Below are 18530 nucleotides of genomic sequence, written 5' to 3'. Positions count from 1 at the left end.
ATAGCAAGGAGAACAATGATTAGGATACAAAGTTATAACACTGTGTTGACATGTAACACTAAATATATCTTACGCTACTGGGAGTTCTTAAAAGATTGTGTGTGTAGTTCTACAAAACGTTTTTACTTTTTTCAATATTACAGAGTAATTAAGCCCTGTGATGGACCTGCACTCTGTCCAGGGTGTGTTCTCAACTACTCTTGGCTGAACCCAGCGCAACCCTGATCAGCAAGAAGCAGATAAAGATGATTATTTAGTGAACAATATGTAATGCGATCAATATTGGTGTATAAATTATGTCATTAAAAACTAACTACTCAACGTATTACTTTAAGTTCTGAGTTCTCCCATTTATATAAACCATATATCTACCATATATCTGAACAACACAGTTCGTAACCTATTCAAACATCTGTGGTATCAGCAATAATCTGCTTGATCACAGGATTTCATTAATTAACAGTATATTTGTCAGTGGTTAGGTCAGCTTCAGTTCTTCCTAAACAAACAGCTCTTCTCCTCAGCTTTCAAAAGGCGCCCAACAGCCTGTTAGAATCTGGCCCACAACCCAGAGCATGCAAATGCCAGGCGGTCAGCCTGGCCTCATTCAGACCTACTCCAAGGCTGCATTAACTGCCACTGGTCTGCTATTCAAATGCAAGACCCATAGGAGCTGATTGAAGGCTTTTTCACTGCCTACCTCTCTCACTCCTATATATTGCATTTTCAAAACCGGTCTAATGTGTTTACGATGCCCTGATGTCTTGGTCCAGTATGCAAAAAACATGAACTAAGAGTAGGATATTGCTCTATTCCTGCTCCATATGTATCCATATAAACTTCAGCCGTGTACAAACAACTGTTGTTTATCTTCAACTGTAGACCTTCCCTTTAAGGTGAACTGAGGCTAAGTGAAAATATGTCCAGTGGTTCAAATCAAAACTGGAAAATCTTTTAGGAAACCATGGTTTGCACATCCTTCAGGCAAAAGGGGACAGGGACCATTATACTGTAAACCCACTGTTCATAATGGAATAGGAGTGCATTAGTGCACATTGCAAAGGTGACTTGCACATCTGTGAAGGAATTGTTAACGCTGAACATGCTTCCATTCAAACAAGCATCTTTATCTGGAAGACCTTGCTTATTTCAATATGAAAGTGCTGATCCATATTCAGCATGGATTACAACAGCATGGTTCCTTACTAAAAGACTGTTACCCACTGAAAACACTAACACCGATCCAGAGCTGACATCTTACAACAAGGTAAAATAGGACAAAAATATTTCACTTTCAAAACTACAGCAGCTGGTCTCCTCTGTTCCCAGACATTTACAGAGTTTTGTTAAAGAAGAGGTGATGCAACACCTGTTGGTAAACATGCCCCTGTCCCTACGTTTTTTGTATTTTTTTTTTTTTTTTTTTTTTTTAAATATGTTGCTAATGTTTAATACAAAATGATCAAATGTCCTTTTTAAATGTTAAAACCCCAAAGTACACACATGTAAGTCTTTGCATCCTTTTCAGTTTTCAAATTTATAGTTTCAACGATTTGCATTTAAATATATTGATAGAGTTGCTAAGGTCACTCTGCCAATGTACAACATTATAACCTCAGAAATGTTTTGTAAAATACTTATGTAAAATGCTGCCTGGTGATGGACTGGTACCCACTCCCCCTAATTCCGGGTAGGCTCTTGACCTATTGCGACCCTCAATTGGACAAATCAAATGCTGAAATTTAACTTGACCATAATTTGGCATCAGTCACATGCCATCATGCTAACTGACGTAGCTGTGCTCTGCCCACACATGCATTCTGGGAGGGAAAAAAATAAATAAAACAAACATTGGGATTTCTGTTCAATATCTCACTCTAAATTTAGCTTGTTTGGGAGTGCGGAACTAATTTGTAGAGTCTTACATACAAGTTGCTCAGAGTTTAAGGTGGTAATGTATGAGTGGAACAGGCTACAGTTTGTTTGTGTGTTGGAACTTGTGGTGTTGAGGACAAAAGAGGAGGAGGATACCCTTAGCCATGGTGTGTTCAGTGCCAGTGCCCCAGGGTTGGAGGGGAAGGCTGAGGCTGTGTCCTCCAGCAGACATTATTATTATTTCATGGAGAAGATGCTCGGACTGAGGAGGGCTGTGTTTGGGGCGCTGTAACAGTTGACCTGCTTGGCCTCCATGAAGGGAACTATCGGCTAGAGCAAGGTGAACGTGTGTATCCTGCCTGCATAGCAAAGGAGGAGCAAGGGAAAAACTATCAAACACAGCATGGAGGTTGTCATCAAACCTGCATGTAGTGCTGACAGTACACTTTGGAGTGAGGGAGAGTAATACAATGTGTCAGTCAGCTCTAAAAGACATGACACTGACCTCACCAATTGTATCATACGTACAAAATTTTAAAGGGTTCTTCTTTTGTGCAACATGTAATTGTAAGTCAAATCTCAAAAATACTGCCATTCATTTGGTATTTTATGGCAGCTGTTGTGTAACATTAAGAATGGCAATTGTCATGGAACAAATTTTTTGCAGTGCTTTTGCTGCAGAAATTGGAACTCACAATGAATGAAGTGACACCATTTTCCCTTGCCATTTTCTAAATACTTACATTTAATTTAAATACCAATAAATGACAAAAGAGCTAGAGAATATTTGAATTATGATTATATTGAATGCACACACACACAAAATATGCTTTACAACTTCTGTACATCCAGTCACTCATTTGTTCATCAGCATCTTACTTTTCAGAAAAGCACAATTTGCAGAAGCCTTGGAAAAAAGAAGTGATGACAGAATATAAATGAAAAAATACACAATTATTTATTATTGTAAAATAGACTAAATTAATTGCAATATACCATGCCTATGCCAACATTGAAGTTGAAAGTAGGCTACGGTTTCCAAACAACATAACCTTAAAGATTAAGGCAGACAGCATTTTACAGGCCCAAATACAAATTGACATTTCAAAATGAGTTTACTCAAATACTCATTCTCAAAACTAGCTACACTATTATATCACAATTATATACACTATTATAAGGCTTTTTTTTTTTCCATTTGTTAAAATAGAAACATTTTCAATCATTTTTCCCCCAAAAATGTTTCATTGCACACATTCTAACCTTGTTTTCTTTTTTCTGTTCCATTTATGAACAAGTGTGAACTCTTTGGAGACCCAGAAATATCACACATTCCCACTATTTAGCAGATTAAACTAAAATTTAAAAGTAATAAATTACTAACATTTGATTATCTTCCTGTGGTAGTTGTGATATACTGCAACACTTTACTTCTGCCAGACACAGCAATAAAAACTTGGGATTTCATTGCTACAGCAGCAGCTTTACAGAATTCCGGGTTCTAGCCCCAAGTAGCCAAAGTGCAGAAACACAAGAGCACAAGGAAAAAAACCTTGAGGGAAACCAAGACCCAAAAGCATGACACATCCTCCTCTGGTCAACACCAAAGCAAAAAGCAGTACGAATGAAATTAATTTATACGGGATAAAAACTTTTCACACGGGATTGTGAGAGTGTGTAAATGAAATATTTTACAACTTTTATATAAATATTTAAAATATTTAAAGTATTATTTGATATATAAATATTTGTGATATAATACGGCCAACTTACCACCCCTTTTTTGCCATTGTCATAATGACACCTGTATTTGTAGAGTAATGACCAGAATATGGACAAAAATTTTGGCAAGTCAAGCTTAATTTTTTCTTTTGTGTGTGTGTGTGTTTGCGTGTATTCGTCATGAGACAGAGAAGATGTCTGCTTCCCAGACACATCACACTTCTAATTTTCCCAAACATCCTCCTCTGACCTCCTTTCCTTAGCTTCCATTGGGCCAATCACTGCTGACTTGGAAGCACATAAAATACGATCTCATCGGGACCAAAACAATCCCAATCTAATTTACTTTTTGAGGCCAGAAAATGTACATGTGTTAATGGGAAAGCAGAATCAAATTAACTATAATTAGTCAAAGCAGAGGAGAGATGCAAGTGGGGACGAGGTGCGTGGGAAAGACGCAGCTCATTTCATCCCCCATCCCTACACGCCTTAACTGTTGTCTAGCCATCCTGCTTTCAGTATATTGACACGTCACAAACTTCAAAGCTTACTGTACGTGATACCCAAACAGCCAGAAAACCTCTTTGTCCTGGTTTCCCTGACTACTTCCTGAAAAAAAAATAAACCAATCATGTGGGACTGTCACAAGTTCCATTAAGCTGACTCATCTATTCCATTTAGGAAGTGTTTAAAATGACTCATTTTGTTACATGATTCAAATGGAATTATGTAATTCCATATTTAATTACACAGAATGACAAGTGATTTATATACAGAATTTAAATAAACAATTTAATAGTGTTTAGAATAATCCAGCAAAAGTATTTCTCTGCTCATTTAGCAATGAGTGAGAAGTAACCATGTAATCATTAGAAAAGGTTTGTTAAAGGTGACAATAAGTGTTATTTTGAGCTTAAATAACCAGTTATTAAATAATGGTTTAAGGTCAAATGTAAGCCCAGAGTGGTTTACATTAAACAGACTTGGTCCTACTGGATGGTTTGCTCATACAAAAAGACAGTGATATTGTACTATGTAACCCTCTATTTAAGCACAGTCAACACTGCTTATTCAGTGGAATCATTCAGTAAAACATTTCACGGCACCCTTCCCCCGTTTCTGTCGCTCTGGTACATTAAAAAGAGCTCCATACTCTAGGCTACATAACAATAAGTGCTGGCACAATTCTCACAGGGCTTGAAGCTAGAACATGAATGTGAACGAAGTGAAGAGAGTAAAAGACTCTGAGTTGAGGAAATATCAAATAATATTCTAATATGTCTGTGTGTACAGAATATACCACATATATATATGAGCCTCATAGAATAGTCTGTTTGCCCAGGAAAAAAAAGATTTAGCTGTTAGCATATGAAAGCTATACGAAGAGATATGAATGAATATGTCAAAGTTTTGAAATTCACACATTTCCTTAGAAGTGCTCGCAGTCTAAGAGTGTTTTGGTGTGTCTCTGTGTGTGTGTGTTTTAATACATGCATGAGTGACTGTCTATTTTCATGTCTGTCAGACTATGCATGAAATTCAGATGACAGTCTGTATCTTGTATGTGTTCATGTTTCATGGGGTACAACAGGTTGGCAGTTGATGGATTACTTGCAAATGAACAGAACTTTATCAGTCTCCAAACTTCATGTTGCGGTATCAACATCTCATTTCTGTCATTTCATTCAGCGCATCAAGTTACAATAATTTTATAGCATTTACATGGCATTTTTTAAATAAGTATAAGAATATAAGATGTAAGAGGTTTAGTTTTATTTTATGCTAAAGGGAACTACAACCCAAGTAGACCATGGCAGTACTCTTTTATAATCATTTCATAATTTTGTTTGTTTGCATGATGCAATAAACCACTTAGCAAGTTAGCCATGTTTATTGTCACTGTTCAATTAAAAACATACATCTCCATTTTGTGGATTTCATTTGAACACAGCAGCTGACCTTCACATTGTGGTAAAACTCCATGATGAATGAACTAATTGAAATGTTTCAAAATTACTTGGAATAAAACCTTTTTACATTGACTTCCACTGAAATTTAAGTTTTTTCCTTTATCCTGTAAAGGAGATACATGGTTTTAATTAAAGTGATATGTTTTGCATGTCAGCGGTGACACTGTTAACTTTACTGACACATAATATTTACACGTGACTATATCCACAGCTCCACCCTAGGAATGCACACACTGCTGTACTAGTGAGTGTGTCTGGGCAACACTCTTAACGTCATATTCACCTACTGTTTTTAGTGGTTTTGATTGTCTATAAATTAATGTTTACATTGTAAAATTTATACTGCTTGCCATGTCTGATTTGACTTGTTTGTGCTATGTGACTTTTTTGTTTTTGTTTTAATTTTGTTACTGATATCAGTGTCATCCACAACAGGATGTGAGCAACTGGTCACTGCACTGAGCCAAAACTTCCACAACAGTCCATTCCAAATATTTCATTATACCTAGTAATTTCATGTGACTTGTATTACGATGTTAAATCTGTAAATTAACACTTTGGCATTGACACATGGTTAAATCTGTTTTCAGTTAGATTCTAATGCATCAGATTGACATTTTAAGTTGGTATGGTGGGCACTTTCTAAAGCATTTCATATTTCCATTGTTAAAATAACTGATGTTGAATTTACTAATTCTGTATGGCATTATTTATTTTGTTAAACTGGCTTTATTCCAGTGTTTATAAGAAGTCAGTGTTTACAGTAATCAGATTCCCATATTACTAACTGTGGTCATGAACCATTTTGCATTACAATGGTATTACAAAATAATATATTGTGGTGAGGCAGTGAACAAGGCAAAGATTGGTTTAACTAGTGTTTTTGAGTGGGATTTTTCCTGTTATACACATAAGTTTAGGCTGCGGAATGTGGCTTTGAGACACAGCTGCATTTACAATTACAACTCAAACAAAATCTTAAAATTTGTGTTGGCAATGTGTGTGTATGTGTGTGTGTTTGGGGGGTACTGACCTGCATGGCGTAGCAGCATCTTGGCAATTTGCATGTGCTGATTGAGTAGAGCATCATGTAGTGGACTGACTCCTTTCACCTGACTGTCCAGCTGCAGGCCAGGGCAATGCTGTAGCAGTGCTGCCACACATTCTATGCTGCCATGGTTACATGCTTCATGTAGAGGTGTCCAGCCAGCGTGATCTACATATACACAAAGCAAAAAAAAAAGCTAATAATAATTAATACTTAGATAAATAAATAAAATAAACAAACAAAAGCAGTCAGGTGCTGCAGTATATTATAAGAATGCAAAAGGTGTTACTAAGAAATTACAACACTTCAAGGCCAAAACAGTTAGCGATTCTCATTTTTCATGCAAGTAAAGCTCTATAGAGAATATATTACCAGAACCAAAAGTCAATTTCGGCCATAGAAAACTGTGATAATTATAAATAAACAATTAAAACATAACATTTCCCATACATTTTAAAATTGTGTTGCAATTCTGAATGCACGATGCTCTACTTATAGCCTTTAATCTAGATACTTCAGGATATTTAATTCTGTGCATTCATTCAATGTTTATGTTTATCAATATGTATATTAAATGTAATATATGTAATGTTAAAAAAGGCTTTATAATACAACGGTTTTAAATGAACATCACAATTCGAACATGACAACATAAGTATGCAGCTTTGAAAGAGAGGCCTTGATCTCAAGATTAATATAAAACTATGACGAAGGTCACATTACAACAAGAAATTGGTAATTTATACAACAGATTAAAGCAGAACTACACAGTTATATTATATACACATTACAGAAAAATGGTTAAAATATAAACAAGGGGGAAAAAACAACTTAAAATTTAATACTGAAACCAAAGGGCATGAGCGGAATATGTTTAAAGCTACATCAGCGATGGAAATCTAGTCTGCCGTTCAAAACCCACCCTTGCGTTTTAACGTAAATGTTCAACCTGTGACGTACACCTCTTTTTTGCTGGAATGAAATGTCCCTAGCAAACAGAATGGGAAGGGTCTAGGGAGGTAGCAGAAGAGAGACAGAGAAACCTACCTTTAACGTTAACATTTGTTCCAGGAAGGCTGAGGATGTGCAGCACGGTCTCCACCTGGTTCCTCTTGCATGCTCGATGGAGGAGTGTCTCCCCTACTCATAGATGGAGGGAAGAGAGAGAGAGAGAGAGAGAGCGAGAGAGAGTGTGTGCGAGAGAGAGTCAGACAGACAGGGGGAGAGAGAGAGAGAAAGAGAGGCAAATAACAGAAGTGGGTATTGTCCAAAAATTAGGGTGTGTCTTGCCCATTGTCCCTGAAACACCCCAAATCCCTGCAGTGAGAGAGAGAGACTGCTCCCAATTTCCAAATGCAACCTAATAAATTGAAAACAGAAAGAAAGGAAATCTAAAACACTGCCTCAACCACTGAAAAAGAAAAAGAAAAAAAGATGAGAAAAACTGACTAAACATCAAACCTCGGTGGTAACTTTGTTTTTTCCGCCCCCTGATTTTATACCCACCCTCTCCTTTACCCCTCCAAACCCGACAGACAGTGTGAATTCCACACTTACACTAGATGCCCAAAGTCTATGGTGAATGAGAGGAAACAAAAAAGAGGATTCCTTCCTGTCTTGCATTGTTTCCACTTGCTGAAGTTATGGTACACAGCCCACGCACAAAGCCTCCAACAGGATTTTTCACACATCCAGGGTTCAAAAGCTCCACTGGGCAACGCAAAAGGGCCCACGTGATATTCAGTCAGCAAACTACAACACCCCCGCCTCAAAAGCCTCCAAAGGCTTCTTTTATTTACATTTTCCTTCTTTTTTCGCTTTTCCTCCCCTTTTCCTCCATTCCCGTCCTTTGCTGATACAATATGAAATGGAGAATATATTAGCAGCTGCTCTGCCTGCTCCCCTTTTTTCATGTATGGCTGAACTTCACAAGAAAGTTAAAGGCCAAGCATGAGTGCCTCTGTGGCTGCCAGTATAATATGCCAGTGCAAAGCTGCTAATAAATGCTTTACTAGCTCTCACCAGGGCGCCAGCCTTGGACGGCTCGATAAAACCCCTGCATGCTAAAAGAGAGAGAGAGGAGAGGGGAAAAAGAGGAAGTAAAGAAAGGCAGACAGTGCTCTTTCTTCTGGATGAAGAAGAGGAAGAAAGAAAGAAAAAGAAAAAAAAAAGATGCTGCAACCCCTTCAACATCAAGAAGTCATTACGCTTCAAGAGGTGTCTTTCAAGAGGGATCAAACATGAAAAATGAGCTTTTAAGGGGTGGAAAAAAGAGCAAGTGACCAAATGTGGCTAATGTTGCTCAAGGGCTTCATCTATATTCCTGCTAACCTCTGTGGAAAAGGACAAGAAAGAAAGAAAAAGTCAAGAATGTGGAATGTGAACACCGCTATTTTGAAAACAGCAATGTGTCTACAAATTTGCATCTGTAGCTCGGCCAACAAGGAGTCCACAGCCGAGTGTCAGCTGCTAAACAAAGAAATACATCAGCATCTTTTCCGCTTATCCATGTCAGGGTCGTGGTGATCTTCACAGAAGTATTTGAAGATAACCAAAAGTTTGGAATGAACAAAGCTAACGAACAGTTGTCTTCTAAATCATTTGAGAAAATCCCAAACGATTCTGTGACTAGTGTTTTTGGTCCGAAGGAAGTTATATTTCCATTTCAAAAAACAACAAAAAAAGTGCAACCATTATTTTCATATTTGTTCCTTACGAAATGTTATTCTGGTACAAAGTCAGCCAACCCACAACCAACTAAAAAGTGTGAAAATATTTTTTAAAGGCTTAGAACTAACCAAGCTAATTAGCAGTCGAATGTAAAGAAATGAAACAAACAGAAGGCAATAAAACTATGACTTAATGACTAGCTTGGCATCCTGGCTGCTCTCGGCTTGCCATACTCCTTTTTCTCCTGCTAATAGGCTCTAAAACCTAGTGATTAAACATTCCTTTACTCGCTGTGTGTACACATCCTCACAAATGCCAGACCCAATCTGCAGCCAGTTAAATCATTTTAATGGCTCCAATTTGGACACAACGCCTCCATTATAAGGATAATTGCATACTCAGCATTTACAAGCACGAAAAGGATAAATCTGTCCTGTCCTTTTCTATAAATTCCCAGGCTCCCCAACATTATGCTCTTAAGTAGAGTTGTCTGTATGTATATCAGACTTTTGTGCCTGTATGATCAATAGTGTTTATCATGATGTGTGATGCTAGGCATGACAGCTCAGCTGGAAGTTAGCTAATGATTTAAAGGTGTTTTTTTTTTTTTTTTTAAATAATGGCCTGTTAATTATCACCACAGATGTGAAATAACATATTACAAAATTATGTGAAACCATTCTTGGTGGTGCTACAGGTGAGAAAACCTTGCAAAACTGCAATGCAATTATAATGAAGTAGTATGATTTCATCAGAAACAAAAAAAATGCAACTGAAAAACGTATTTATCATCTATTCATTGTGTAACATCGGCTTATTTTGAAAAGCAGAATGAGCTGGGCCACACTGCTGTAGATTAAATAGGCCGATGTGTGTAAATATTGGTTTTTCATAAGCACCAAAAAAAACTGTTTTGTTACTGTTTTTCTGAGTTTTGGTGACATTGGTTCCTTTCTTTAAATTCTCTTATTGGTATCACTTACAGTAACAAATCAGAACCTCAAAACCTTTTCCACTTATATGCATTTTTTTGCCACACATTAATTTCATTCATTCTCTGTAATACCCGCTTACCCAATTCAGGGTCGCAGTGGGACCGGAGCAGGGTCCAGTCCTTCACACGGTGACTCTCTCACACACAGACAGACGCACAGACATCGCCAATCCACGTACCAACGTGTTTTTGGACTTTGGGAGGAAACCGGAGCACCCAGAGGAAACCCAAACAGCCACGGGGAGAACACACATTAAGCCACAACCTCTAGGTCCCTGGAGCTGTGTGACTGCGACACTACCTGCTGAAATACTGAAATACTTTTAAAGGCTTCCACATGTATCTTTATCAAGTTGTGCAAATGGAATTTATGAAGGAGTTATTTATGTTCAGTATAAGTCTATTATTGAGGTCTTATTTGAAACCAGATTATTAATTACCAAATTATCCATACAAGTAGTGTTAACTGTTGAGTGTGTGATAAGGCTAGAGCTTAAGAGGTTACAAGACAGTATTTCAGGAGGCACCTAGAAATTGCTATGGGGGGAGAAAAAAAAAACAACAACATAATTTTATGTACATGATACCTTGTATATATGCATGTATTATATTCACAGGCTGTATCAGCAGAGTGCATTCAGTGGTCAGACAGCTCAGGATGAAGTTAACAAGGCACCGCAGACCTGCACACAGAGCTGCAGCATCCATCCACCTTCAGAAATACAGTATATGGCTGAGAGCCTGTGGATGCATCATCAAAAATTGATGTCCTGGCCCATCAGTATAGGGAACACGTAGTGCAAAAAACAACACAAGGCAAGGAGCAGGAGCAGCCCGCAGTCTCTTGGAAGCAGTGCTGTCTCTCTTTCTCTCTCAGACACATTCGTTCACTCCCTCTCCCCTCCATGCCCTCCCCCACTCCCTGCTCTGGCGTGGGGGTCTTTTTCTGATCAGGTGGAAGGAAGATGAGTGCTGACACCTTGGCGGGTTCACTCAGAGTGCCTGCCTCCTAATTACCAAAACTTCCAGCCACAAGCTGGAGCTCAGTCTTCTCCCCTCTCCCTCGCCTTCTTTCTCTTCCTCTCTTGCCCTCTCCTCACAGCAGAATCCTAATTGCTGTGTTTAATATTCCTAAACTGGAGATCTGACAAACGATGTGTTTCTATGTGTTGCTTTTGAGCACCCCCCACCCCCCATACCTTCTCTCACTCTCTCTTCGTCCATTTTTTTTTTGTTAACCAAAGCTTCAAACAGAAACACACATTGTGCACAAGCACACATTCAAATGCACATGCTGCGAGTGGTATAGATGAGCGTTTGTGTCTGTAGGGTTCTTTTGACCCTGGCAATGCAGTTAGAGATTCTGACAAGCTGATGTATGCTTTTTCTCTAATGAAACAAACAAATAAATATTTGTGCATGAAGGAGAGTAAAGGATAAAGCCTGATGGTGATCAGGCTGATATTTCATGAACTCTGAGACTAATGTGAGTTTGTGCAAAGCAGCAGATGATGTGTATTATGATGATGAGGGCGTGTCGTGTACTTACCTGCAGGATTGACTCTATGGAAACCTCTTGGGATGTTTTCTTTCCCCGAGTCAGAGCCGCCTGCTTCCATTCTTGTTCTAGAGAGAGAGAGAGAGAGAGAGAGAGATTGAAGTGGGAAAGAAAGATGAATCAAAAGACAGAAAAACAGAGTGTAAGGTAAAGTGTAAGAGGTAGAAAGACCAATGAGGCAAAAACAAAAGATCATTAAAGACAGGTTGAGGAGGAAAAGAAAGGTAGAGTGAAAGGGAAAGGATGGAGAGAGTGAGAATCAAAGTCTGTGTAATAGATAGATTCTACTGCTACAGTTTTCCTGCCTTATGATCAGCAAGAACATCTAAAACATTGTACACATCTCACAGGAAAAAAATTTGCTCTGTGAAGTGTCAAAAAAAAAAAAACTGCACCGAATGTGTACTGCCCCCCAAAAACCACACAGAGCATCCGAACAAATGGGCCCAGAGATGTCATTAGATCGGTATCACTCAAACAGCCAGAAAGCAGCATCTTGTCAGGCCAAAGTGGAGACACAGGCATCAAAGTGCATCCCCCCCTTTTAAAGGCTAACAACCAACCAAGCGCACAGGGACTACTGGCTGGACGCTCTTATCCAAAGAGACAGCCGGCTAAAGGCCCCAGTGGCACTCTTCCACATTGGAGTCCACCGCCTAGTCTATAAGGAGCTGTGGATAAATGGCCCTCTGAGTGCTCCTCCACTGCAGGGTGGATTGCTGGAGATGGGTTAGGAACAGCAGAAGTGTGTTCCTGTCCGAGTCACTGTTGTAAGTGGATAGGGTGATGGGAAAGGACACTGGTTCTTGAAAACGAGCGGAAGAATGAGAAGAAGCAAGAACTCAGAGCAAAAGTACACACTAGGGTTCTGAGGCACAAACCATTTAATTGAGGTTAAAAAAAAAAAAAAAAAAAAAGTGTGTGTTGGGTCCAGGCCAAAAAATGTAAAAGACATGAAAGCTGAAATCTTTACCTACCTTATACATACACAAATCTTCTTTGAAAATATCCAAGTAGAAGTTCTAACATCAGCAATGAAGTTATAATACATGTAATATCCAGAAATCATCATATTTCAAAGCAGATGGAAATGGGTAGAGGTCTTCATTAATAATCCAAAATCAAAATGTAGATTATCAAGAACATAGGGATAAAAATAAGTTCAGAATAATGCCAGCTTCATGCAGGTTAAAGTAAAACAACCAGTTTCTGAACTCTGGTAAGAACTGCACCCATCCATGACATCAGGATTGAAAAGGCCAGTATTGTGATACAATTAATAAATAATACAATGTGCAGTTTCCCTAACATACAATGTACTGGGGGGAAAAAACCCTGGGGTAGTTTAGAAATTGCAGGTGCTTCTTACCAACTGAACTCAGTTTTGACAGTAAAACAAATAGTTTGCCAGGCTTGGTAAGCTGAGTGCATCACAATTTGTTGTTTTTAACCTCCATATGCTGCAATACTAAAATACACAGAAATGCTGACCGCAAACAGCCAATGCCAATTAAGCGGGCAGGAAAGTGAAGGCTCCTGCTAGCCCATGCATGCTAATAGCACAGTGCTGTCAGGTCCTTTCCCAGCACTGAGAGACACAGGCCTGCCAGGGAGAAAGAGGGCCAAAATCCCACAACAAACAGCTCTGCTTCCCTCATAATTGGCTTGTTCAGAAGCAAGGCGCACACTCCCAGAACTGCAGTACAAACATACACACAGGCACTTAACTTCCTATTAGAGGGAGGAGTAAACATCTGCGTGAGAACTGTGCGTCTGTATATGTACGAGACATGGGACAATGTCAACTGTTTCTGCATCTACTGCTATAGCCTGTGATCCAATGTCTGCGGTGCCTTATAAACAAAAATATGTACTTTCTCATTATTCATATCCACTCATTAATTGGATTCTGCTGTATTTTACTTTGAAAAGTGTATGTCTGCTTATAGAAGTAGCAGTGTAGCAGTGAATTTTAAATATTTGGATTTAAAAAACAAGTCTGAAATAACAATGACAAGGAGCAAAACCATTTGATTCTTACTCATGTTTTTAGGTTTTATTGTTTGGTTAAAAGTAACATTTATGTAAACTTCTGATGATTTTTTTAAATTGTGTAGATGTATACAAATGTCCAAATGTATACTCAGTAATTATTTTCTCAATCGGTTCCTTAGTATTTCAAAAATAATTTGTTTAATGAAAACTTTCTTGAAATGTTTTATTTTTTTCTGAACTATTTGGACTGAATACATTTTGTGGAAATGTTATAGTGATACGCCAGATCAAAACTTTTATATACTCTGCCAGAAATGGTGAAGAAAATTTTTTTTTTTCTCTTCCGTCTTGCAAGATTGTGGATTTTATAATTTCGCGGATAGTGGCTGATTAGGCTTTACAACTACTTCCTTAAACCAATAATGACAATACACACAAACACAAAAAAATTCTGCTTCTATGAATAAACATGTACTTATTTTTCCTAGTCCAAATCAAACAAAATCAAATCCTATTTGAATATCTGGCAGCTCAACCAATTCTGTTAAGCCTTTAACCCCTTTGGTATTTCTCTGAGGCTGGAATGAACACATCTCTAAAACTAAAGAGTGTGAGAGACTGAAAGAGGCAATAATCATTGGCTGATTAGGCCAGGAGGAGTGAAACACAGGCTCAATTACAGCACGTCTCCCTCAGGCCGGGAGCCTCCAGCCTAGGCCAGAAAGAGAGTACACCATCTCTCTCCATTAACCATCTTAACCCCCCACTAATACCCCATGATGAGCTACAATGGCTCCATTACAGACACCCAGAACATTCACTTCAGTTTTTCCATCACTTGGTTGTAGATGTATGTGGGCTGTTCTAATAGTGCCAGTGACGGGTGGTTGTATCATTAGTACTATACCATAATTACGGCTCAGAGAAGATTGAAAAAGACAGATGAGGGGACAATGAAGAGTGAGACTGACACTGAATGTAATTAAGGGTAAGATTATTTGAAGAAAGCCTATGCTGGCATTTTAAAGACAGTTCCTTGCTACTACTAATTATATTTGAGGAGTGTTCAATAGTGACGCATGGTTGTGAAATAGTATGATGCGGTATTTGCACTGATATTAACCTTACCAAATAGACTGAATATGGTTCAGGTGTGATGGTTCCACAATCTACACTGTTACAAAAATAATACAAATAAAATCACTATATTCCTATGTACTACTACTATCATTTGAGTCCCATAACAGCACTGGTATTGCTTTTGTTACTCTATATTAGTTAATACAATCCACACTGGTATTTAACTATATTGATTGCTACTCTATTTAAATATATTAACAATGATAATGACTGAAGGTAAAAATGTAAATGCAAAATTGCTGCTTCTTTCACAGTCGACAGAACTATATATGTGTGTGTGTGTGTGTGTGTGTGTGTGTATTTGGTGTGTTGGTACAAGTGGTGCTGCTGGAGTTTTTAATATGTCCACTTACACACCATCACCACGTCAGTGTCACTGCAGCACTGAAAAGGATCCACCACCCAAACCATACCTGCTCTGTGGTGGTCCTTTTTCTATCATTCACCACATGCACCTAGCTCACTCATTGATCCGCAGTGACATAAACATGTTGGACAACCTTGAGTTCTGTTGTTGTCCCGTGGGCTAGATTTCCATCTGTTGCCAGGTGGTCCTGTCTATGTATTTTTATTACTCACCCTGTGTATGACGCTTGACTATCTGAGCGGTTGGAGGTGGTTTGCTCTGCCCCACTACTGCATGAATGCACAGGTGTACGGCCACACAACTGCCCCAGGGCTTTCAGATAGGAGGAAACCTGAAAACGACATAAATATTACACATTTAACATAATTTCTTCTTGCTCCATTTCAGACCTGTACAGCATTCTCACAATGTCAACACTGTGTGAACACTGATTTATATTTGTCCTTCTATACATCCAAAACACACTAATAAATTAGGGTCCGCAGAAGCAGAAGACACTGTAAACATTGGCCATAATCTTCTATAATTAATTTAATTTATTTCAGCCTACATTGTTCTGACAGAAGACATAATTAATACTGACCTCCATTATTTTAAAAACAATTTACTGCTGGTTTCAATCAATTTATCAAGCCACACACACACAAAGTCATCTGTGGCTTTGACTACTCAAACCCTTAAACACCAAAATTGTATTTAGGTGTCCAAGCATGGTGGGAATAAGAGAATAAAAAGACTTGTGGAGTTGTTAAACTACTGGCTCATACTATTTGGAGTAGAGAGAGGGGTTCTGGGTGGAGGAGCAGTCCATTCCTACAGCAGATGTTTCTGTAGATGGCATCAGCAGTGAGCATCCTGAGGCGAGGTGAGGGCAGGGCATGGACCAGCTCCTTCAGTGTGTCTGGATGGAGGTCTGAGAGAAGGAGGAAGAGTTTGAAAGTAACAGAGACAGGGAGAATATGAAAACAGCTGAGAACATTGTTTGCATTGGAGTTTTAAAAATACATTCAGTATGTGCCATTCCAAGTTAAATTAAATACAGGATCAGACTGGATTTATCTTTTTTCTCCCAATACCAGTGCCAGCATTTTATATTGATATAATCTGTATATACTTTAATAGGTAGCATAGCTCTGGGATCATAATAACAGGTCAAAAATTAGGATTTGTTAGTGCTATTGTACAGCCCCACATTCAATTGCCAAAAGCTGGGATGTGTAACAGATATATTTGAGGGTATCTGAGGATATTTAACCACTACAAAAATGCCCTTAATGATCCCACGTGTCCTTACTGGCCTCTTACTGTGGAAAATGGGCAAATGAGCGTTACCTTGGCACAGGATGGCTATGTAGGCTGCCAAGTCCTGGAAGCCTTTGTCCACCAGACGGCTGTTGAGCTGACTATGCTCCTGAGCCCAGTACTCCACAACTACAGCCAGGATCTCCTGCAATGTGGCCAGCAGTCTTCCCTTCCACTTCTATTAGATCAATACAGGGGACCAGAAACCAATGATTAAACAACCAGCAAACTGATACTGATCTACATATTCTATATTGATCTAATTGTCTGCTAAGAGTGCCACATATTTCTAAAACGCAAGAAACACAATTTGCTTTAAACAGTGTCTGAAAACCCCAAAATCAATAAATCCATCAGCTCTAAAATAGTACCACCAGCATTCAAAACAATCAGAACAAGGTACACACTAAACACTTTTCCTGTTGTAACAAATTAGGAAAAGATGTCCTTTATTAAGACATTACTAGATTTTATTTAGTTCGGGGTCAAACGGCACAACTAATAACATAACTTTTATTTTTATGTTAAAGGCTATAACTGACTGAAAATTAAACATAGGTAAGACATTTTGCAAGCTAATGCTTATCTTTGTTGATTTGAAACAGATACTGAATCTACCGGTATTTGTGAATTGTTACACCCTAAATTCCATGTCTATATGAAACATTTCAATTGGCCAATTTATCATACATTGTATGGAGCAGCTGCCATTATTAGATGGTGCATTAAAAACAGGAAAGAGAGATATTGGTACGATTTAAAACAACACCATTTGCTGAGAGTGTTATAGTCTATCAGAGCTGAAATCCACCTGAGTGGAGTGAAGACCCCAGAGTGTGGCCTCTACCAGCAGTTCAGCCAGCTGCTGCAGGGCCCTGGAGCTCAGTGTTGACTTCTCCCACACGTTCCAGAACATGCTGTAGAGCACAGACATCCTCGAGCTTCTCCCACTGCACACATCAGAAGATCCATTTGCACTTACTCAGTGCTCTTTACAAAGTTAAAATGTTTCTTATACCACTAATCCACATCCAGCTGAAAAACCCAAATACATTATGCTTATATACAACTTCTCTCTTATATACTGGTTTTACTGAGCATGTCAGGTCAGTTCTACATTAATAAAAACTGTTACTAAATTATTCATCAGTTCCTTTAGAGAAACTGAATTATATCAAGAAACACTGACATTTGGAAAAGAACCGAATTTAAAATAATATGTGTATATTTTCAGATTCTCACCATGTGCTAGCTGCATGAAGCTCCAGATGAAAAAGCCTAAGAAAAAATGCTTGCAGGTTACCATGGAAGCGGAGCAGCTCTGGATGGGCAGGGCTTGGCAATGAGTGACAGGTGGCTGCACTTGCCAAGCAAAACCTTGAAAAAAAATGTTTAAATATAACCCATTTGACTTCAAAAGTCCATTTCGGGTCGGGTCATTTCTGCATCTAATACACACATTCACTCCAATAGTCCAGCCTTACGTCACCAGAAAGATTAGGTTTTTACCTCACTGATGTCTGTAGAAGTGGCCAGGCTCCATTTTTACACTGTGGGCACTGCAGGATCTGAAGGAAGTAACTGGCATTCCCTCGAGAGCTCCACGTTGGATTATTATGCAGTATGCCATTCAGAACAGTGCTGAACATGCTGAGAACGTAAGGCTGTGCCTCACCCTGCAGGAATACAAAGCTCCAAAGTGAGTTGATAGCTAATCACTATATACTGTACAATAATTCAGTAAGAGATCAGTGGAGAAAACCTGACACGTGCTAACCTTGGTTGTTTACACTGAGATTTTATTGTTCAAATAGAGCAACCAAACCTTGTACTTCTAGCTTGGAGTGTGTAAGTATATTTCAGCTTTTGTAGATAATGACAGCATAGCT

General features: G+C 38.6%; 1 protein-coding gene across 3 annotated transcripts in view; it reads right to left on the bottom strand.

Moving 5' to 3' along the window:
• The window catches only part of LOC136677877 (SMC5-SMC6 complex localization factor protein 1-like), a 32133-nt gene that overhangs the window by 8217 nt on the left and 5386 nt on the right, over positions 1-18530 (bottom strand). For all 3 annotated transcript variants that reach the window (XM_066655571.1, XM_066655572.1, XM_066655573.1), the window contains exons 10-18: positions 18151-18317; positions 17884-18018; positions 17453-17591; positions 16672-16819; positions 16107-16252; positions 15552-15670; positions 11829-11905; positions 7663-7755; positions 6601-6783 (exon numbers count right to left, since the gene is read on the bottom strand). In XM_066655571.1, the coding sequence (XP_066511668.1) occupies positions 6601-6783; positions 7663-7755; positions 11829-11905; positions 15552-15670; positions 16107-16252; positions 16672-16819; positions 17453-17591; positions 17884-18018; positions 18151-18317 (1207 nt within the window). The remainder of the gene's footprint in view (positions 1-6600; positions 6784-7662; positions 7756-11828; positions 11906-15551; positions 15671-16106; positions 16253-16671; positions 16820-17452; positions 17592-17883; positions 18019-18150; positions 18318-18530) is intronic.

The sequence above is a fragment of the Hoplias malabaricus genome, chromosome Y, assembly GCF_029633855.1.
Source record: "Hoplias malabaricus isolate fHopMal1 chromosome Y, fHopMal1.hap1, whole genome shotgun sequence".
Taxonomy (NCBI): domain Eukaryota; kingdom Metazoa; phylum Chordata; class Actinopteri; order Characiformes; family Erythrinidae; genus Hoplias; species Hoplias malabaricus.
This window is presented reverse-complemented; position numbering and strand designations above follow the sequence as displayed.